At 41.3% G+C, this 23,134-nt stretch overlaps 2 protein-coding genes across 2 annotated transcripts; both read left to right on the top strand.

The window, feature by feature from the left end:
• The first annotated feature begins 77 nt into the window (after window positions 1–77).
• On the top strand, window positions 78–7,074 carry LOC135552087 (activity-dependent neuroprotective protein 2a-like). Its single transcript, XM_064983483.1, has 4 exons — window positions 78–364; window positions 2,132–2,253; window positions 2,567–2,665; window positions 3,035–7,074. Exons 2-4 carry the CDS (start codon window positions 2,146–2,148, stop codon window positions 5,687–5,689), a joined length of 2,862 nt encoding a protein of 953 aa, XP_064839555.1. The 5' UTR covers window positions 78–364; window positions 2,132–2,145; the 3' UTR covers window positions 5,690–7,074.
• Window positions 7,075–11,912: 4,838 nt separating this feature from the next.
• Window positions 11,913–13,507, top strand: LOC135552085 (thioredoxin-like protein 4A). Its single transcript, XM_064983482.1, has 4 exons — window positions 11,913–12,173; window positions 12,481–12,662; window positions 12,757–12,860; window positions 13,099–13,507. Exons 2-4 carry the CDS (start codon window positions 12,510–12,512, stop codon window positions 13,268–13,270), a joined length of 429 nt encoding a protein of 142 aa, XP_064839554.1. The 5' UTR covers window positions 11,913–12,173; window positions 12,481–12,509; the 3' UTR covers window positions 13,271–13,507.
• The last annotated feature ends 9,627 nt before the right edge of the window (window positions 13,508–23,134 follow it).

Below are 23,134 nucleotides of genomic sequence, written 5' to 3'. Positions count from 1 at the left end.
GTTTGGAACATTCCTCAATTTAGTCCACAGCTTACTTCAATCTCATTGGTCACCTTCCGTATATGCTAATTAGGACCCAACGTCATGTCCTGAACACAGCGCCATTTTTTTTTTTATACTTCAGGAGGAGGGTGAAACAGCATAATACACCAATTATTGCACTTTAATGTAAATCATTTTTTCCTGAATTAACTTTGGCGGCTGCATGTTGTCTGGAGAGGTAAGTGGCAGAGCATTGTCCAGGTGGATTGATTGCACACTTCCGTGACACCGAGCCTGAAGCGCTTGCGGATTGGTGAAACTATCCAGATTGGAAAAAAGACGCGACAGCCATCCTTTTATAACCGGAGACGCCAAAGCAAAGGTAATTTTATGTCATGTGAGCATCCTCAACAGTTCATCACAAATCTACACCCATTGTAGCCATTGTCAACAGTTGCGCAGATGCGCTGTCACAAATCAGCCAACCAGGCATGTGTGTATGCAGTTCAACCAATGATTTATCATTGCGTTCAACACAACTAGCTAGCATTTTAGCTAATGTGTTTTTATTCCCGCCAATGCGTACAATTCAATGGGTTTAGTTAGTTCTCCGGTCCCCCGGCCGCTTTTGATTACCGTTAATGGCACAGACGTCCCATTCGAATGGTAGTTGCCCTTTCAACTTCCATGGTAGTTTCTGTGCCTACCTAAATGGTGACCACGGGTAACTGCGAATCATGATTTAATTCCGAAGAGGGAGTCTGGAAAACGTCTACCACATCCAGGGAAAGCACCAGGAACACAAATGATCAACTCCCGAGTCAGGGAGGCAAGTAACTTTCGTTAGCCAGCTAGTGATGAAAAAAGCAGTACTGGACTTTTTGTACACACAAAATACACACAGTACACACAAAATACTTGAATGAGGATCCATTACAGATTTTTAGAACTGATGTTCAGAGTCATTTTTTTAGTGGTCAGAAATGTACATGTATGTTTTGAAAGTAACATTTGACTGCCAGCTGCGTATCTGTGTGACAATGTCAAATTGGTTCACGCCAAAAAATAAAAACAAGTTAATTTATTTCTTAAGCATGAGGCAGGTAACTGTTTTTTATCGCGGTTTAGTGAAATTACTATGAACTGTATTCAAAATGTAATCGCGAGAATACAAGGAATTTGTGTTTTTCAATTGAAATGCCAGATTATGATTACCGAAGTAACTAAATAATAACAATTATTTTCTTGTCAATTTGGGAATCATTCGACCTTTTTATATTAACATGCATTGTAATGTCACACCAGATGAAACATTCAAGGCACCAATACATGAAATTGTATATTAAATTGTATATAAACTAAACATTTAAGGTGGCCAATTGTTTAGACATTATTTTTTCACCTTTGTTTTGGCCATATGGCAAATACCCAATTATTCATGTTATCTTGCAGTGGGTTGTGTGTTTTGATTTGGAGAGTAGCTATATTAGCTAAAGGATGATGCTGGGTGGGTGTAGCTATATTAGCTAAAGGATGATGCTGGGTGGGTGTAGCTATATTAGCTAAAGGATGATGCTGGGTGGGTGTAGCTATATTAGCTAAAGGATGATGCTGGGTGGGTGTAGCTATATTAGCTAAAGGATGATGCTGGGGGTGTAGCTATATTAGCTAAAGGATGATGCTGGGTGGGTGTAGCTATATTAGCTAAAGGATGATGCTGGGTGGGTGTAGCTATATTAGCTAAAGGATGATGCTGGGTGGGTGTAGCTATATTAGCTAAAGGATGATGCTGGGTGGGTGTAGCTATATTAGCTAAAGGATGATGCTGGGTGGGTGTAACTTTATCTACCTTCATGAATGCATTTAAAATTCTTTAAATGATATCACTAGGTTATATGGGCCATAAATACATGAATCCATAGGCTACATTCATGGGTAGTGTATTTTCATTTATGCCTATCCATGTTAACAATTTGAAATGGACCCGGGTTGTTATACTAACCATGTCTCCAGGCTTATTGTTATGGTACTTTTATGCACAGTTTATGATAACCTAATAAGCTAACAGATCTGGAATAACTGAGTTAATAAGTGTAAAGTGTACATTAGGTTATATTACCTGGCCTAACAAGATGCCTCTCTCTTTTAGGAAGCTGAGGAACAATGTATCAAGTCCCTGTTGGAAACTTGGAAAACGTCAGAAAAACAAGGAGAAAAGTTAAACACATTTTGAGTGACTTTGGACTGGAGAATTGTAAAGTCCTTCTGGAAGTAGGTATTTGTTGTGCAATTTGTAAGTTTAAAGCTATCAGATCAGTGTAGCAGCTATTGTTTGTCTGCTCGATGAATGCCTAATTATTGCCGTTTTACCGATTGTTTAGAGTCATGATTGTACTTTTCCCATAACTTTTAAAGACTATGTGTCCCATGTGGCACCTTGTTCCCTATGGGCTATATAGTAGTGTACTATAAAGGGGAGAAGATGCCATTTGGGATGCATGACAGTGAATGATCAGAGATCATTGATCAGTGTTGTTTTCTTCCTGTGATACTTAGCTGTATGTTGTCTGTCACCATCTTCCAGGAGCTGGAGAAGGAAAAACACTCTGATTCTGATGAGGCATTCCAGGAGACCGAGTGGGTGGACTTCAGTGAGCCCTTTCCAGGCAAGAGAAAGAAAAAGGTACAATAGCACCTGGAAAGATTAGCTAGTCTGATGGGGATGTCAACAAACCAAGCAAGTGTTTAATTTGAAACAGAATAGTTTATAATTCCACTGATTAAATGTGCCAATATTTCTGGGGTCTGTCAAAATGAATAGCTGTGTGTGTGTTAAATTTTTTTTTTTTTAAATACATGTCTTACTGAATCAACTGAAATGGATGCCTATTCCCCAAATTCCCACCCTATTCCCATAGGGCTCTGACAAAAGTGGTGCACTATGTAGGGCGCACCCTTTCAGACAAAAAAAAACGAACATTCATTCCTTAAAGTGAGGTAAATAATCTTATTTTGCTAATCACTCTTGTTGTCTGTCCATTTTCTTCCCCAGTGGCCATACCGCACGCGGCTGTTGTGCTGCACCCTCTGTAAGTACTCTACACGGAACTGGTACTCCTACAAGAGTCATCTGCAGCGGAACCATGAGTATGAGAGGAAACTGTGTGTCCTGGCTCCCTGCCAGATCTGCCCCTTTGTCGCCCACCCCCGAGTCCTCAAGAAGCACCTCCTCCTCTTCCATGGCTCTCCGAACGTGGACAAAGATGCAGAGTCTCTGCATTCAACTACCAAGAAAGGGGACCGGTTTAAGTGTCGTAAGTGCCAATATGTGGACTCAAACCTGTTCTCAATGAAGAAGCACATCCTGCTTAACCACCTGGAGAAGCTGTGGCACCACTTCTCAGGACGGATACCAGACACTAAGTTCCCCCATACAGCCTCCAGGCAGTTCTGTAAGGTGTGTAAGATGGTCATCGAAAGCACGGAGCACATGCTGCACCACATCCTGTCCTCTCCCACTCACCAGTGGGCCTGCGCTCAGATAAGGACCTGGATCTTAGAGAACACTCAGTACACCAAGCCTTCAAATTACCAAACACTGGCCCCTAAAAACCAGCTGCCACAGGTATCCAGTCCTGAGCAGCTGGCCGGGGCTAAACAGAGCTTCCTCCCCCCACAGGCTTCAACCCTGGTTCATATGGCCGGTGCTAATGCTAAAGGCCTCCTCCAGCCTGGTGCTACTGTCAAACTGCAGAGTACTATGCCACAGGGGGCCATCTCAGCCACCATGCCCATCAGCCAGACCATGGTCAGACTGCCCTCTGGCACCTCACTACCTGGTGCTCCTCACAACCAGGTGCCTTTCACCATAGGGGTCCAAGGTCAGCAGCAGCCCCAGCAGGTCTTCCTGCCCCCGAGGGTGCAGATCAGCATTCCAGGGATGTCCCAGTCCCTCATGATGACTCAGCGCCTCCCCCTGAACCATGGGACCCCCCAGGGTACCATTCTCCAGAGCACCCCTCAGGGCACCATGCTGACCTCCCAGTCCCTCCTCAGCCACCTCATCCCCACAGGCAACAAGGTCAACGGCATGCCCACCTACACTTTCGCCACGCCAGTGGGCATGCCCGGCCAGACGAGCAACGTCCAGCTGATGAGCAAGGCTCCTCAACCCATCAAACCAGCAGGTAACCCCGCTCTCAACGCCAAAGCCAAGAAGTGGATCACCTGTCCCATCTGTAATGAACTGCTCCCCTCCAATGTCTATGAGGCTCACCAACAGGCTGCCCACAAGGCCCAGCCCAGAACAGCCAAGCAGCAGGGCCTGGCTGCCCGCGCTCCCTTCCTCAGGAAGATGCCTGACAAGACAGTCAAGTGTTTGAAGTGTAAGATCCTCCTGTCTGAGAAGGGCCTCTTTGAACACCTGCTGCACGGGCTCAACTGTCTCTACTGTCCTGGGATGTTCTACTCCATCCAACAACTGGTTGAACACACAAACACACAACACAACCCCACACAGAAGGCCAACTGTGACTTCATGAGGCGGGAGTATAGACTGTACACAGACGACAGCGGTAACCTTCTGTTCCCCTACTTTGACATTAACACCACGGCCCCCAAAGAGATCCTAGGAGACGCAGAACTGAAACTAGCTCTGGTCACGAACTCCCTGGACCTGATCTTCCTCAAGATGCAGCCTGGTGGTAAACAGGAAGTGTGTCGGAACCCCAGTAAAACGATGCAGACCGACTGCCCCTTCTGTGAAGAGAAGTGTGTCACACTGGAGAACTACCGGGCCCATCTGAGTGGGAAGCACTGCATTGCGCCCACTGTCCATGCCATCCTCAAGACCGCAGCATTCAAATGCATCTACTGCAACGGCGTTTACACAGGCAAGACCACGCAGAAAGCTATAATCATCCATCTACAGCGGTGCCGCCGTTCATCCAAGACCCCTAAAGATGCAGACAGTCTCCAGTCCTCCCCCACCAACGGACGCCAGCAGCAGGTCATGGCCTTTAACCAGATGATCCAGGCGCCAGGTATGTACTCTACCCAGCTCCCTCCCGTCCCCATGGCAGCGCAGCCCTCCGTCCCCATCCCCCAGCCCTCCGGGTCACCTGCTGAGCTGCAGAGCAAGCTGAGGCTGGAGGCGGCCTTCAGGGAGGCCATGGAGGCCAACAAGAAAGAGAGGGATGCGCGGGCAGCCTTCCGCAAGCAACGAGAGAAGGAGAAACGAGAGCAGGCACCACTGACCGACCCCTCTATTCAGCTAGCCCTGGACCCCAGTGGGATGGAGAAACGCCCCTCTGAGGAGCGGAAAGACTTCCTCACAAGATACTTTCACACCAAGCCGTATCCCACAAAGAAGGAGTCTGAGGAGCTCTCCAAGAGACTGTGGCTGACCCGGACTGAGGTGTCCACCCTGTTTGGGATGAAGCGCACCAAGTGCATGAAGGCGATCCAGAGGAACAGCCCTACCATCTTCATGGGCTTCAACATGACTGAGCTGAAGAAACTTAAGCACGACCTCGTCATCCCAGACGTGGAACCTGAGAAGATTGCTGAAGTGGAACCAGAACAGGCAGATTCTCCAGAAGCGGAACCAGCAGAACCAGAAATGTCTCTTCCAGAAGAAGATCCTTTAGAACCACATCATGATGTTCCAGAGATGGATCCTTTAGAACCAGAGCCGATGGCTGTCTGAGTTGTCACTGCAGAGTACATGTACAGTGTATATAGATCCCTTTACCTGGCTGACTGCAGCAGATTGCAGTGCCCTGAAATGTATACTTTTATATTGATGTTGAGCTGCCTGCTAGTGTTGTCAAGATTAAATGTCAACTTAATTTTAGGTGTTTACTTATTATTCTCCTTTTCGTAGAACTGTAATTCAAATGTTGACATTCTCACAGGCTACATGTTAGAACAAACCTCTGTATAAGTGTAAGCCAGGAATTTATTAGTTCAACGAAGGGAATTGATTCTGACTAACACTCTGTTTTCAGGGGTTGGTTACAAGCGCTGTGTTACATACAACCAACACATGGTTAAATCCACCATTTCTTTCTATGGGGCATCTTTTAGAGATGTGTTTCAGCCCATTGACCATGATTCAGTTTGAAGAATATTTTACTTGCTGCTTGTTTTGAAATACGGTCTTAACTGTTAAAGCTATAAAGTACACCTGTATTATGGAATACTCATACTATACAAACTGGGATAATTGATTACTGACTTTTTAAGCAGCTAAACTATTAACTCTCCTGTTCAAAACATAATGAACAGTATGTGTAAATGTTTATCAGAATACCTTTTTTCTGTTAGTGATGTCATTTTGTATGATAGTTACTGGCCACCGTTCTCAATAGAAACTCAAATCTATTATGTGTTTATGAGTCCATTGACCAGATGAGACTGAGTATAATCATAACTGTAAGATTCTGTCTAGCTTTTTTCTTTTCAGAATGTGTATCAACAGCTGTGCTATTCTTTCCCTTTATTGAAACTACGTAATGGCTCGTTATGAGTACGCTCAGATACTGAATTTTTCCATAGCCTCCACTTTCAACTTTGCTTTCCTCACCCTTGTCACTTTGCTGTTTTGTCCACTCACTTTGTTGAATGTTAATATTTTTGGATAACAATACCTCACCTGGTGTTTTTACCATTATTTTCACATGTTAATTCATCTATGGCAAGGATGTCAAACTCACTCCATGGAGGGCCTAGACTAGAGTCTGCTGTTTTTTTTTTATTATTTTCAATTAGGACCTAGACAACCAGGTGAGGGGGGGGGGGCTCCTTACTAATTAGTGACTTTAATTCATCAATCGAGTACAAGGTGGAGCGAAAACCTGCATACACTCGGCCCTCCTTGGAAGAAGTTTGACTAGTGTGCTATGAGTTTGTTCTTTTTTTTGTCTTTGTTTCATTTGCAATTGATTGTTAGGTGTATGTACTGTATACCTGTTGGGTTTTCTATGGTTTCAGTCCTTGAGAAGCAAAACATGTATTTAGTCTTGAAGGTTTGAGCCTGCTGATGCATTGTGGCAGAATTGTGCAGAATAAAAACTTTTTCCAATAAATACATATTTTACTCCTGCAACGTATTTCTCATGAATGGCTGTCCATCTGAGAAAGTTGGTCTCTATCAAAAGTGGGATATTGTAAAATCAAATAATGGCTAGCTTTATTATTTCTATCTGTAGAAACATAACATAATTAGGATCTCTTATCTGTGTAGCAATTAATTGTCTGACAAGTACAAAGGATAATTTAACCAAGATACACCACAGCCCGTCGTTTCAAATGGGAACAAACGAGTCATAGTGGGCAGAACAAGCAGGGAGCTGGACAGAGCCAAGCACGAGCTAGTGAGATCCTATTGGCGCGTTCTAGCATATATTTGCATATTTTCATTGAGCTCCGAAATAACGCAACAATTTTGGACTACACAACGTAGTCCAATCTGTTCGTAACCGAATGCAGTTTCGGGAACAGAAAACTATTGAGATCAAATGTGGATTTGATGAGAAAATTTGCAGAATCTCTCCCACTGCCGGACACGCCAAGCGGATACTTCACATCTATACATCCGGTGAAATATATATTTTATTTTTATGAACAACAAATCAATACAGAAAGTACATGAGAGAACACAAGTGTATATATAGATTACAAACAATGGACAATCGATTTAGGAGGTACAATATCACATGACAATTTTACACAAGGACCTTAAGGGACATACATACACATACAATTCTAACAGCTTTTTTGTTAGAGTATTTAACTGTCTTAAAATACAGTACAATTTATTTTTGTAAGGTACGAAAATTTGTTTTTTTGTTTGTAAATGTATATTTATGTATATAAATTTGGCCAAAAGAATAATGAAATTAATTACATAAAAATGTTTCAGCTTATTTCTATCTTATGTAAAGAATCCAAGCAGTACATCTATCCACAAAATGTGTTCAATTATAAATCTACTGATGTCTTGCCACAGTTTTCTTACATTAATTCAATGCCAAAAAAGATGCAACACTGTTTCTGGGAGGTGATTATAAAAGGAGCAATTTGAGTTGATGTTTTCCTTAACCTTCTTCATATAGTGGTTGGCAGGATAATATTTATGAATAATTTTGAAGGAAACTTCCTCAATTTTGTTAACAAGTAGGTATGTGTGTGGCAACATCCAAACTTTTTCCCAACATATATTATCAATAAATCCATTCCAATAAGGTATAGATACAACATCCTGCTGAAACAAGGTTCGTATCGCTCTGTTGTTGAATGGGCCAAAAGAGAAACAAATCTTTCCTACTGATGAGTCAACAGGGTCAATAGAAGGTAGGCTCTGAGGGTCAGGTCTTGACATGTTCCTGAATAACAGAGCAACACCTGAGAGAATGGCGTCTAAGTGATAAGAATTCCTTATAACTGAGTGAAAGACCCTCTGCATGTACCAGTTGGCTCACCAAAAGGATATTATTTCGGAACCAATATTCTAAAAACAAAGAAGTATTTTTATACGATATATCCCGATTATTCCATATATAATATCTGTGTGGAGAAAAATTGTGTTTATAAATTAAGGACCATGACAAGAAAACCTGCCGATGAAAAGCAGAAAGTTTCACTAGAATTTTGTCAATATTATAATTGCAAAACAACATGAAGTTAAGGCCACCAAAAGTAGAGAAGACATGATGAGGATTAAAATTCCAGATAGAAGTGGGTCTCCTTAGGAATTGTTTTATCCAATTGATCTTAAAAGTATTATTTAAAGTAGTAATGTCCAGAAAATTCAGTCCACCATTATTATGTGTTCAATACAACAGTTTTCCTAGTGTAATGGGTACGGTTTCTCCAAAGAAAGTTGAAAAACATCTGGTCTATCTCCTTGCTTATTTTACTGTCAATATATAAAGATAGAGCGCCATATGTTAGTTTAGAGATACCCTCGGCCCTGGTTATTAGGGGACTCTACCTTTTAAAGATAAGTCCACTGTAGCCATTGATTTACCTTCTTCTGGGTATTTTTAATAAGAGGGTTAAAATTTAGTAAACCTCTAGACTTTTGATCATTTGTAATGGTTATGCCTAAATATGTAAGTTCTTCTTTTACTGGAATACCATAATATGAAGGTGTCACACAATCTTTGACAGCTATGAGGTCACATTTATTAATGTTAAGATATAGACCAGACACTTTGGAAAAGGATTGTATCACATTGATCGATATGGGAATTTGGTTAGCATCTTTCAGAAAAAGTGTAGTATCATCAGCCAGCTGGCTTGTAATAATTTTTTTACCAGCTATGGAAATACCTTGTATAGGACTATTATTTAAAGAATTTGCAAGAAGTTGGGTGATTAATAAAAACAGGTATGGAGAGATAGGACAACCTTGCCTAATTCCTCCCTTTAACTCAAATCTATGTGAGGTGCCATATTTAAATTTGATAGAGCTGTTACCATTTGCATAGAGTCTTAATAACCTCACAGAAAAAAATCCACAAAGCCAAGTCTCTCAAGGGAGTGTAAGAGAAACTGATGCTCTACTGTGTCAAATGCTTTATAAAAATAATATGAAGCTATCCTCGGTTATTTGGTCTGAGTAGACAAGTATGTCTAATACTAGTCTGATATTGTTAGAAATATGTCTGTTCCTCATAAAGCCAGACTGTGTTTCATCAATGATTGCATCCAGGACTTATTTAATTATTTTTGCAAGTAGTAAGGCTAATATCTTATAGTCATTAGTAAGAAGACAAATTGGACGCTAGTTATCGATGAGCGGCACTTCTTTTTTAGGCTTAGTTATCAGTGTTATTAACCCCTGACTCATTGTAGGAGGGAGAACATTGTTTTTAATACTCTCTAAAAAGACTTCAAATAGGAAGCGAGCTACTTGTTCAGAAAATAATTTGTAAAATTCTGATGTAACTCCATCAACACCTGGTGATTTATTGTTCTTTAGATGTTTGAATGACTATAATCTCTTCAACTATGTGTCACGTTCTTTCAAAATCGAACCCAGAAGCAGACCAGGACAAGGAGAGTAGGAAGAAGGTGAGTATTTATTTACAAGTGAATATGAATGGGTAGACATATCCAGGTGGCGTAGCGGGCAGCGGTGGTGAGTTGATGGGAGTAAATAGGTGGATCCAATGGGGCAGCGGAATTCTCAGATGACCAGGTGGGAATGGGGTAAATGATCCGGGTGAGTAACTGAAGACAGAACAAACGGAGGTAAGTTTAAGGCAAGCAATACGTAAAAAGCAACAAAACAAATTCTATCTAACTTGAGGCTTATACTATGGCACGACATACTGTTCAGGACACCGGAAACACACTCCAGGACAGAAACACAGGCAAACACAGACTCAGGAAGCGGGATTCGTGACACTATGATGGGTTCATCACACTGTTTAGATTCTATATCACTGATAGAGTGAAGATTATTCAGTGAGTTAAAAAACATATCTGTGGATTCCTGACAGTACATAGAGCTATACAATTTTCTGTAAAAATTGCTACAGTATTTAGCGATTCATTTTTGGTCATCTGTAATAACACTATCAATGTTTAACTAATGGATAGTGTTATTTTTAGAGTGAAATTTCTGAAGTCTAAAGAAATAGGATGAATTCTGTTCTCCCTCCTCAATCATTTTTTTCCTAGATCTAATAAAGGCTCCTTCTGCTTTTAATTTATATATATTATCTAGTTTATTTTGGAACTCAATTAGTTCCATCTTCTCGTAATCTTAATGATCACCTTTTCCTCCTCAGCTCTTCTGGTCTTAGGAAGATTACTACCATATTTTCTAAGGTATTTGGACACCTCAAATTTAAAGAGCTCCCAGTTCTTACAATAAGATTTTTCTTCACAAGCCCTTTCCCAAAAGTGTGAGAGCAGATCTTTAACCTCAAATTGAACTATATCATTATTTAATAATGAGCTATTTAGCTTCCAGTAGGATGCTCTACCAAGGTTAGTATCAGGGGTAAATATTTTGATATCAATGTAAATGGCCCTATGGTCTGTGAGGGGAGTAGTACAAATATGTGTAGTAACACACTCACTATCAATACATTTGGATATAAGCCAAAAATCTATTCGGGATTGTCTTGAACTTGTTTTGTTACTCCAAGTGAATGATCTGTCGGCCGGAAACCTCTGTCTCCGTATATCAGTAAGATCAAACTTTTCCATAAAAAGTATTAAACCCAAATTATGATTGGTTGGTCTACCTGGGGGCCATCTATCAGTTGAATTATCTATAGTAATGTTAAAGTCCCCTCCTATCAATAATAACGAATTGGGAAATTTAGATAACCAATGAAGTATGTTTCTCTATAGATTCAAGTAACTCATCATTCTCATGTTTGGTGTTGTACATTTACATTTACCCGTAGAAGTTTACATTGATGAGCGTAATGTCATTGTAATGTCATTGTAACTGATCACAAGACAAATAAAGTGACCAAAGGGGTCACATTCCGAGTGTAGAATATTCCCACCAAAAGTATTTTTCATTGTAGTGACAGCAGCGGAGCGTTCAGATCCATGGGAAAGCCAAATATCGTTGCCCATCCGGTGAAATATATATATATATATTATTTTTTTATTAATAACAAATCAATACATGAAGCACATGAGGGAACACAAGCTTCCGGTGAAATGTATATATATATATATATATATATATATATTTTTTTTTTTATTAATATCAAATCAATACATAAAGCACATGAGGGAACACAAGCATACATAGATTACAAATAATAGATCCGGTGAAATATAGGTCTCATTGTTTTATGCATGTACTGACTCGTCTGGTATGCGCCGTCCATTCATATTGTCGCGTATTAGTGACGTAACCAACAGGATTTCCACTAGTTACAAAGTCAACATTTTCTATATCGTAAAACAATCCTGGAAAAAAGAATGTCGCTTTTGGTCTTAATTTAAGGTTAGGCTTAGCAGTGTGGTTAAGGTGAGGGTTAAAATCAAACGTTAAAAAGATAAATAGTAGAAATGGGCGGGGTTTATGACTTTGTGGCTGTTATAACTATACGACCAAAATAGAAGCCACTTTCTTGTTCGTCTTTTCACTGACAGACCCAGGCTACCGATTTGTTTCAATTCACGCTTTGGGGCTTGAATAATTTCATACGGTAAGCGTGTTTTTGAAATCTTAGCTACTTCTATATTTTCAATGCTGTAATTTTACTTGAGTTCTTTCAACTTTGACTTTCTGGGAATTTCCAAGCCAGTGCTAGCTAACGTTATCTAGCTAGGCTTCCAACAGTGGCAATAGTGCTTTCTCGCTTTTAGCCTCAGTTATCTAATTTATATCTAAATAAACGGGTGTTCCGCAGTGAAATATAGTTAATAACAACATTTTAATATTTCTCCGCAAAACTAAGTTGTACCAAGTCGTTTTAACGTTAAACGTGTTACTTTCCAACATGTCTCTCCCAGGAGATACGCGCTAACACTGCAGCATCAAGATGTCGTACATGCTACCTCATCTCCACAACGGCTGGCAGGTCGACCAAGCCATTCTATCCGAGGAGGACAGAGCCCTGGTTATTAGGTTTGGACACGATTGGGACCCAACATGTATGAAAATGGACGAGGTGTTGTACAGCATAGCTGAAAAGGTAAGATGTATGTTATTGTACCAATGTTGATGTTTGTATTTCACATCTGTGACTACGTTTCATTGAACGTACCAACATCACTATTTCACTACAGGTGAAAAACTTTGCAGTCATCTATTTGGTGGACATCACAGAGGTGCCGGACTTCAACAAGATGTACGAGCTGTATGACCCTTGCACTGTCATGTTTTTCTTCAGGTGAGTTTCACGTTATCATGTCCGCCTTCACTTCAGAGCCCTGCAACCCAATCTCTAGTTTTGACTTGCTAAATGAATGCAAATGTTCAACAAAAATGGGTATTGTGAACACAGGCCATATAGGCAAGTTGTGAAAAGCAAAGGGATGCTCAGCTTTAAACAGCCCCGCGCTGCTGTTTTAGTCCTGCATGACTGTAAAACTAAAATATTCCTTCTCTTGACCTCTGCACTGTTCCAGGAACAAGCACATCATGATAGATCTGGGGACCGGTAACAACAACAAGATCAACTGGACCATGGAGGACAAGCAGGAGATGATTGACATTGTTGAGACCGTTTACAGAGGGGCGAGAAAGGGACGAGGTCTGGTCGTATCTCCGAAGGACTACTCCACAAAATACAGATACTGATTGGTTCTTCCCATTGCTTTGTGTGATGCCCAATGGGAGCGAATCTGTCTTTTCAATATTAGACTTTATGAACAGCTGGACTACAGACAGGCTCTCTTTTTATGTTACTGACAAGTCACCTTTTTTCCATCGCAGTTATTAAAACCAGTTAACCAGTTATCACAGCCTGTATTCTCAGACCCAGAATAAGGCTGGTCCTCGATTTTAAAAAATAAATAAAAAATCATTCACACTTAATCTCAATTTAAAGTGTTTCAGTTCAGGGTGGCTTAATCTGGAAAATTGCCGCATATGTTTAATATGTGGTGTATATGTGATGTGCCTGGCTGCCTCCCTTCCTCAGGAAGATGACTGACAAGACTGTCAAATGTGTTGTAAGATCCCCCTGTCTGAGAAGGGCCTATCCGAAAACCTGCTGCACGGGCTCAACTGTCTCTACTTTCCTCGGATGTTCTACTCCACCCAACAACTGGTTGAACACACACAGAAGGCCAACTGTGACTTCATAAGGCGGGAGTGTAGACTACACAAATGACAGCAGTGACCTTCGGTTCCCCAACTTTGGCATTAACACCACGGCCCCCAAAGAGATCCTAAGAGACGCAGAGCTGAAACTGGCTGTGGTTACCAACTCTCTGGACCTGATCTTCCTTAAGATGCAGCCTGGTTGTAAACAGGAAGTGTGTTAGAACCCCAGTAAAACGGCGCGGACCGACTGCCGCTTCAGTGAGAAGTGTGTCATGGTGGAGAGCTACCAGGCCCATCTGAGTAGGAAGCACTGCATTTAAAGCACTGCGCTTTAAATACATAATTCATTGCTTGAAGCCATACCAAGGCACACACACCTAACGGAGCAAACTTATCTCAAAGTCTGTTCAAGAATGTACAAGAACATTTTGGGAAAATGTGTTGGTCAGTACAAACCATTCCGAAACGTAGCAAGTGTTTAAGCGAACTGAACACACCCCTGGCTATCCAAACGTCTTGCTACTCCACGCGACATTCTTTTTTTTTTTTCTCCGCAATGAGTCTGGATCTGAGTGCCTCAACGATTTCTAGAACACATTCTAGCCATTCTGATTGGTCCCAGAAACCGATGACCTTGTTTTGTACAACACTCCTCATGTTGACGTGACTTCAACAATATGGCAGTCACGATTGAAAGTATTAGATTCAATTTTAATTTAGTCACATGCATAGGAACACAGATGTAGTTGCAGTGTACAGTGAAATTCTTAAGCTCCGGGATCCAGAAGTGCAAGTGTGAATGAAACAAATATATTAAATATTTTTAACTGTGACTGATAAATATAAATGTATATTCGACATGATAAATGTCCATTGGGGTGGTGGCATGATAGATATCTGTTCAGCTCCTCGGATATGTGTACGTAGAGGAACTTTTTTTGACCGTCTCCACAGCAGCCCCGTTGATGAGGATGGGCCTGTGATAATGTCAAATAGAAACTATTTGAAAGGTCATCCAACTCGGAATTCCAATTTGGGAACTCTTTCTTGAGCTCCGAATTTCAACCTGAAGACCACTGACGTCATGATTTGATCTCATCTTTTTCCGAGTCCCAGTTGTCTTGAGCCTCATACCCTTGCTAGTCGGAACTACGAAATTCTGATATTTTCGACTTGCTAACTCTGGTTGTAGTCATACACGTGCCGCGTTCAAAGAATCAGCAAGTCGGAAACTTCCAAGTTCCGATTCATATGTAAATGCGGCATTGAAAGCGCCATAGAGTTTGCCAATTTTTTTATTCCTAAAATCCGGATATGAGTTACCTCTGGTTGGTTCAGTCATTTTTTAAATTTAACAAGGCCATGGGAAAAATGGAATAAACTCAGAAAATAAGTTCTGAGGTTAACACAGGCTTACGAGATCTTATACGTTTTGTTCTATAAGATCATAACTGTAAGTTAACATTACTTTTATGAATTATGAAGCCTTTATGTGCTTACATAAATTCACAAAAAGTGACCTTGGTTGATGAAGATTATCTCATAGAACAAAAGGTATAATATCTCCTAAGCCTGGGTTTACCAAATACCCTTTTCGGGGTTTATCCAAAAACACTATTTTCTCCATAGGCTTTGTCCAATGAACCACGGCGGAGTTAGTGCCTACAAAAATACGCCATATAATGAAACAAATTGTATGGCTTTTATATGCCGTTGTGTTACTTTTTAGTGATGTAATGCGCAAGCGTAAATAACAGAATTCGTGTGTTCACCAATAGACCCAGGCAAACCAGTTTGGTTCAGGGCTTGTGATCATTTTATAAAGGTAAGCGTTTTTGAAACCTTACTTTTAAATTTTCAATGTTTAAATATTATTTGAGACCTTTCAACTCCGACTTTCTGGTGATTTCCAAGCCAGCCAGGCTAGCTACTATAACGTAGCTACCGTTAGCCACGTTGTTATCTAGTTAGGCTTCGAATATTTTTTTGATTTAAATGATGTACGTGGTACCTTCAGGCGTTTGGAAATTGCTCCCAAGGATGAACCAGACTTGTGGAGGTCTGATTTCTTTTGATTTCCCATGATGTCAAGCAAAGAGGCACTGAGTTTGAAGGTAGGCCTTGAAATACATCCACAGGTACACCTCCAATAGGCTAATTGACATCATTTGAGTCAATCGGAAGCTTCTAAAGCCATGACATTTTCTGGAATTTTCTAAGCTGTTTAAAGGCACAGTCAACTTAGTGTATGTAAACTTCTGACCCACTGGAATTGTGATACATTGAAATATAAGTGAAATAATCTGTCTGTAAACAATTGTTGGAAAAGTTACTTGTGTCATGAACAAAGTAGATGTCCTAACCGACTTGGCAAAATTATAGTTTGTTTACAAGAAATTTGTGGAGAGGTTGAAAAACGAGTTTTAATGACTCCAACCTAAGTGTATGTAAACTTCCAACTTCAACTGTACATCACTGGGGCCTAGCTTCCTGTCCCGAAGCCACTCCTGCGTTGTCTTGGCTGAGTGCTTAGGGTCATTGTCCTGTTGGAAGGTGAACTTTCACCCCAGTCTGAGGTCCTGGGCGCTCTGGAGCAGGTTTTCATCAAGGATCTCTATGTACTTTGTTCCGTTCATCTTTCCCTCGATCCTGACAAGTCTCCCAGTCCCTGCCGCTAAAAAACACCCCCACAGCATGATGCTGCCACCACCGTGCTTCATCGTATTTATTTTATTTTTTATTTCACCTTTATTTAACCAGGTAGGCCAGTTGAGAACAAGTTCTCATTTATAACTGCGACCTGGCCAAGATAAAGCAAAGCATTGCGACACAAACAACAACACAGAGTTACACATGGAATCAACAAACGTGCAGTTAATAAGACAATAGAAAAGTCTATATACAGTCTGTGCAAATTAAGTAATATTAGGGAGCTAAGGCAATAAATAGGCCATAGTGGCAAAATAATAACCATTTAGCAATTGAACACTGGAGTAATAGATGAGCAGAAGATGAATGTGCAAGTAGAGATACTGGGGTGCAAAGAAGCAACAAAATAAATAACAATATGGGGATGAGGTAGTTGGGTGGGCTATTGGGCTATGTACAGGTGCAATGATCTGTAAGCTGTTCTGACAGCTGATGCTTAAAGTTAGTGAGGGAGATATGAGTCTCCAGCTTCAGTGATTTTTGCAATTCGTTCCAGTCATTTGAAGCAGAGGACTGGAAGGAAAGGCTGCCAAAATAGGAGTTGGCTTTGGGGGTGACCAGTGAAATATACCTGCTGGAGCATGTGTTACGGGTAGGTGCTGCTATGGTGATCAGTGAGCTGAGATAAGGCGGGGCTTTACCTTTAGCAAAGACTTATAGAGACCTGGAGCCAGTGGTTTTGGCGACGAATATGAAGCGAGGGCCAGCCAACGAGAGCATACAGGTTGCAGTAGTGGGTAGTATATGGGGCTTTGGTGACAAAACAGATGGCACTGTGATAGACTGCATCCAGATTGTTGAGTATAGTGTTGGTTGCTATTTTGTAAATGACATTGCCGAAGTCAAGGATCGGTAGGATAGTCCGTTTTACGAGGGTATGTTTGGGTGCATGAGTGAAGGATGGTTTGTTGCGAAATAGGAAGCCAATTCTAGATTACATTTTTGATTGGAGATGCTTGATGTGAGTCTAGAAGGAGAGTTTACAGTCTAACCAGACATCTAGGTACAGTGGGGCAAAAAAGTATTTAGTCAGCCACCAATTGTGCAAGTTCTCCCACTTAAAAAGATGAGAAAGGCCTGTAATTTTCATCATAGGTACACTTCAACTATGACTGACAAAATGAGAAGAAGAAAAATACAGAAAATCACATTGTAGGATTTTTAATTTATTTATTTGCAAATTATGGTGGAAAATAAGTAGTTGGTCAATAACAAAAGTTTATCTCAATACTTTGTTATATACCCTTTGTTGGCAATGACAGAGGTTAAACATTTTCTGTAAGTCTTCACAAGGTTTTCACACACTGTTGCTGGTATTTTGGCCCATTCCTCCATGCAGAACTCTAGAGCAGTGATGTTTTTGGGCTGTTGCTGGGCAACACGGACTTTCAACTCCCTCCAAAGATTTTCTATGGGGTTGAGATTTGGAGACTGGCTAGGCCACTCCAGGACCTTGAAATGCTTCTTACGAAGCCACTCCTTCATTGCCCGGGCGGTGTGTTTGGGATCAATGTCATGCTGAAAGACCCAGCCACGTTTCATCTTCAATGCCCTTGCTGATGGAAGGAGGTTTTCACTTAAAATCTCACGATACATGGCCCCATTCATTATTTCCTTTACACGGATCAGTCGCCCTGGTCCCTTTGCAGAAAAACAGCCCAAAGCATGATGTTTCCACCCCCATGCTTCACAATAGGTATGGTGTTCTTTGGATGCAACTCAGCATTCTTTGTCCTCCAAACACGACAAATTGAGATTTTACCAAAACGTTATATTTTGATTTCATCTGACCAAATGACGTTCTCCCAATCTTCTTCTGGATCATCCAAATGCTCTCTAGCAAACTTCAGACGGGCCTAGACATGTACTTGCTTAAGCAGGGGGACACGTCTGGCACTGCAGAATTTGAGTCCCTGGCGGCGTAGTGTGTTACTTATGGTAGGCTTTGTGACTTTGGTCCCAGATCTCTGTAGGTCATTCACTAGGTCCCCCCGTGTGGTTCTGGGATTTTTGCTCACCATTTTTGTGATCATTTTGACCCCACGGTGTGAGATCTTGCGTGGAGCCCCAGATCAAGGGAGATTATCAGTGGTCTTGTATGTCTTCCATTTCCTAATAATTGCTCCCACAGTTGATTTATTCAAACCAAGCTGCTTACCTATTGCAGATTCAGTCTCTTCCCAGCCTGGTGCAGGTCTACAATTTTGTTTCTGGTGTCCTTTGACAGCTCTTTGGTCTTGGCCATAGTGGAGTTTGGAGTGTGACTGTTTGAGGTTGTGGACAGGTGTCTTTTATACTGATAACAAGTTCAAACAGGTGCCATTAATACAGGTAACGAGTGGAGGACAGAGGAGCCTCTTCAAAAAGAAGTTACAGGTCTGTGAGAGCCAGAAAGCTTGCTTGTTTGTAGGTGACCAAATACTTATTTTCCACCATAATTTGCAAATAAATTCATTAAAAATCCTACAATGTGATTTTCTGGAGAGAAAAAATCTCATTTTGTCTGTTGAAGTGTACCTATGATGCAAATTACAGGCCTCTCTCATCTTTTTAAGTGGGAGAACTTGCACAATTGGTGGCTGACTAAATACATTTTTGCCCCACTGTATTTGTAGTTGTCCACATATTCTAAGTCAGACCTGTCCAGAGTAGTGATGTAAGACAGTTGGGCAGCTGTGGGCAGCTATCGGTTGAAGAGCATGCATTTAGCTTTACTTGCATTTAAGAGCAGTTGGAGGCCACAGAAGGAGAGTTGTATGTCATTGAAGCTCGTCTGGAGATTTGTTAACACAGTGTCCAAAGAAGGTCCAAAAGTATACAGAATGGTGTCATCTGCGTAGAGGTGGATCAGAGAATGACCAACAGGAAGAGCAACATCATTGATGTATACGGAGAATAGAGTCAGCCAGAGAATTGAACCCTGTGGCACCCCCATAGAGACTGCCAGAGATCCGGACAACAGGCCCTACAATTTGACACACTGAACTCTGTCTGAGAAGTAGTTGGTGAACCAGGCGAGGCAGTCATTTGAGAAACCAAGGCTGTTGAGTATGCCGATAAGAATGTGGTGATTGACAGCGTTGATGCGGTTGCGGATGCCAGGTCAACGAAAACGGCTGCACAGTATTTTATCGATGGTGTTATATCATTTAGGACCTTGAGCGTGGCTGAGGTACACCCATGACCAGCTCAGAAACCAGATTGCATAGCAGGGAAGGTACGGTGGGATTCAAAATGGTCAGTGATCTGTTTGTTAACTTGGCTTCGAAGACTTTTTTTTATTTTATTTTTTACTAGGCAAGTCAGTTAAGAACAAATTCTTATTTTCAATGACGGCCTAGGAACAGTGGGTTAACTGCCTGTTCAGGGGCAGAACAACAGATTTTGTACCTTGTCAGCTCGGGGATTTGAACTTGCAACCTTTCGGTTACTAGTCCAATGCTCTAACCACTAGGCTACACTGCCGCCCCAGGGTAGGATAGATATAGGTCTGTAACAGTTTGGGTCTTGGGTGTCTCCCCCTTTGAAGAGGGGGATGACCGCAGCAGCTTTCCAATCTTTAGGGATGCTTATTTAAAATGGTGAGGAAAGCACTTTTAAAGAATAACCAGGCATCCTCTACTGATGGAATGAGGTCAATATCCTTCCAGGACACCCGGGCCAGGTCATTTAGAAAGGCCTGCTCGCTGAAGTTTTTTTAGGGAGCGTTTGACAGTGATGAGGGGTGGTTGTTTGACCCATTTACGGACGCAGGCAATGAGGCAGTGATCGCTGAGATCCTGGTTGAAGACAACAGAGGTGTATTTAGAGGGCAGGTTGGTCAGGATGATATCTAAGAGGGTGCCCGTGTTTACGGATTTAGGGTTGTCCCTGGTAGGTTCCATGATAATTTGTGTGAGATTGAGGGCATCTGGCTTAGATTTGTAGGATGGCAGGGGTGTTAAGCATATCCCAGTTTAGGTCACCTAACAGTACAATCTCTGAAGAAAAATGTGGGGCGATTAATTCACATATGGTGTCCAGGGCACAGCTGGGGGCTGAGGGGGTCTATAACAAGCGGAAACAGTGAGAGACTTATTTCTGGAAAGGTGGATTTTTAAAAGTAGGAGCTCAAACTGTTTAGGCACAGCCCTGGATAGCATGACAGAACTCTGCAGTCTGTCTCTGCAGTAAATTGCAACTCCACCCCCTTTGGCAGTTCTATCTTGGCGGAAAATGTAGTTGGGGATGGAAATTTCAGAATTTTTGGTGGCCTTCCTCAGCCAGGATTCAGACACGGCTAGGACATCAGGGTTGGCGGAGTGTGCTATAGCGGTGAATAGAAAAAAACTTAGGGAGGAGGCCAGGATGGTGTCATGTTTCTTCCAGAAGTGAGGCTTGGCATTCAGACCAGAGAATCTGGTTTCTATCGTGTTTTCCATGGTTTGAGAGTCCTGTAGTTGCCTTTTGGCAAATACCAAGCTGGCTGTCATGTGCCTTTTACTGAGGAGTGGCTTCTGTCTGGCTACTCTACCATAAAGGCCTGATTGGTGGAGTGCTGCGGACATGGTTGTCCGTCAGGAAGGTTCTCCCATCTCTACAGAGGAACTCTGTAGCTCTGTCAGAGTGACCATCGGGTTCTTGGTCACCTCCCTAACCAAGGCCCTTCTCCCCCAAATGTTCAGTTTGGTCGGGCGGCCAGCTCTAGGAAGAGTCTTGGTCCCAAACTTCTTCCATATAAGAACGATGGAGACCGCTGTGTTCTTGGGGGCCTTCAATGCTGCAGATATTTTTTGGTACCCTTTAATATAGACAGGACTGTGCCTTTCCAAATCATGTCCAATCAATTGAATTTACCACAGGTGGACTCCAAGTTGTAGAAACATCTCAAGGATAATCAATGGAATCAAGTGGTGAAAAAAGTACCCAATTGTCATAGAGTAAAAGTAAAGGTTAGAGGTATGATTTTTCAACACCGATACCGATTTATTGGATGACAACAAAAAAAAAGCAGATACCGATTAATCGGCCGATAATTATTTTTTTTGTAATAATGACAATTACAACAATACTGAATGAACACTTATTTTAACTTAATATAATACACCAATAAAATCAGTTTAGCCTTAAATAAATAATGACACATGTTCAATTTGGTTTAAATAATGCAAAAACAAAGTGTTGGAGAAGAAAGTAAAAGTACAATATGTGCCATGTAAAAAAGCTAACGTTTATGTTCCTTGCTCAGAATATGAGAACATATGAAAGCTGGTGGTTCCTTTTAACATGAGTCTTCAATATTCCCAGGTAAGAAGTTTTAGGTTGTAGTTAATATAGGACTATTTCTTTCTATACCATTTGTATTTCATATACCTTTTGACTATTGGATGTTGTAATAGGCACTTTATTATTGCCAGTGTAACAGTATAGCTTCCGTCCCTCTCCTCGCCCCTACCTGGGCTCGAACCAGGAACACATCGACAACAGCCACCCTCGAAGTATCGTTACCCATCGCTCCACAAAAGCCGCGGCCCTTGCAGAGTAAGGGGAACAACTACTCCAAGTCTCAGATCGAGTGACGTCACCGATTTGAAACGCTATTAGCGCACACCCCGCAAACTAGCTAGCCATTTCACATCGGTTACACCAGCCTTGTCTCGGGAGTTGATAGGCTTGAAGTCATTAACAGCTCAACGCTTTAAGCATTGCGAAGAGCTGCTGGTAAACGCACGGAGGTGCTATTTGAATGAATGCTTACGAGCCTGCTGCTGCCTACCATCGCTCAGTCAGACTGCTCTATCAAATATCAAATCATAGACTTAATTATAAGATAATAACACACAGAAATACGAGACTTTGGTCATTAATATGGTCGCATCCGGAAACTATCATTTTGAAAGCAAAATGTTTATTCTTTCAGTGAAATACGGAACCGTACCGTATTTCATCTAACGGGTGGCATCCCTAAGTCTAAATATTACTATTACATTGTACAACCTTCAATGTAATGTCATAATTATGTACAATTCTGGCAAATTAATTACGGTCTTTGTTAGGAATAAATGGACTTCACACAGTTCGCAACAAGCCAGGTGGCCAAAACTGCTGCATATACTCTGACTGCTTGCACGGAATGCAAGAGAAGTGACAAAAAAAAACGAATCCCCGAGCTGACAAGTTAAAAATCTGTCTTTCTGCCCCTGAACAAGGCAGTTAACCCACCGTTCCTAGGCCGTCATTGAAAATAAGAATGTGTTCTTAAGTGACTTGCCTAGTGAAATAAAGGTGTAAAAAAAAAAACATACAGAGAAGGAATTGTCAGATGCGTCATAATAGCCTGGAAGTAAAGCCACACTGGGAGCCAAATTTTAAATGGAATACGTTGAATACATGCAGCAGGGTGGAATAAAAATAGCATTAAAACACAATGTATTTTAAATGTATTGTCAGTAGGGCTGTGATCACCATTCATGCAACACATTCAATATGTACACTACCAGTCAAAAGTTTGTAGAGTAATAGTGAAGACATCAAAACTATGTAATAATACATATGTGTATAAGACAGTAGTTTAGGAATTGTTAGTTAGATTACTTGTTGGTTATTACTGCATTGTCGGAACTAGAAGCACAAGCATTTCGCTACACTCGCATTAACATCTGCTAACCATGTGTATGTGACAAATAAAAATTTGATTTGATTTTTGAT

The sequence above is a fragment of the Oncorhynchus masou genome, chromosome 13, assembly GCF_036934945.1.
Source record: "Oncorhynchus masou masou isolate Uvic2021 chromosome 13, UVic_Omas_1.1, whole genome shotgun sequence".
Classification (NCBI taxonomy): Eukaryota; Metazoa; Chordata; class Actinopteri; order Salmoniformes; family Salmonidae; genus Oncorhynchus; species Oncorhynchus masou.
The sequence above is the reverse complement of the archived record's forward strand: the minus strand, read 5'-3'. Positions and strand labels throughout refer to the sequence as shown.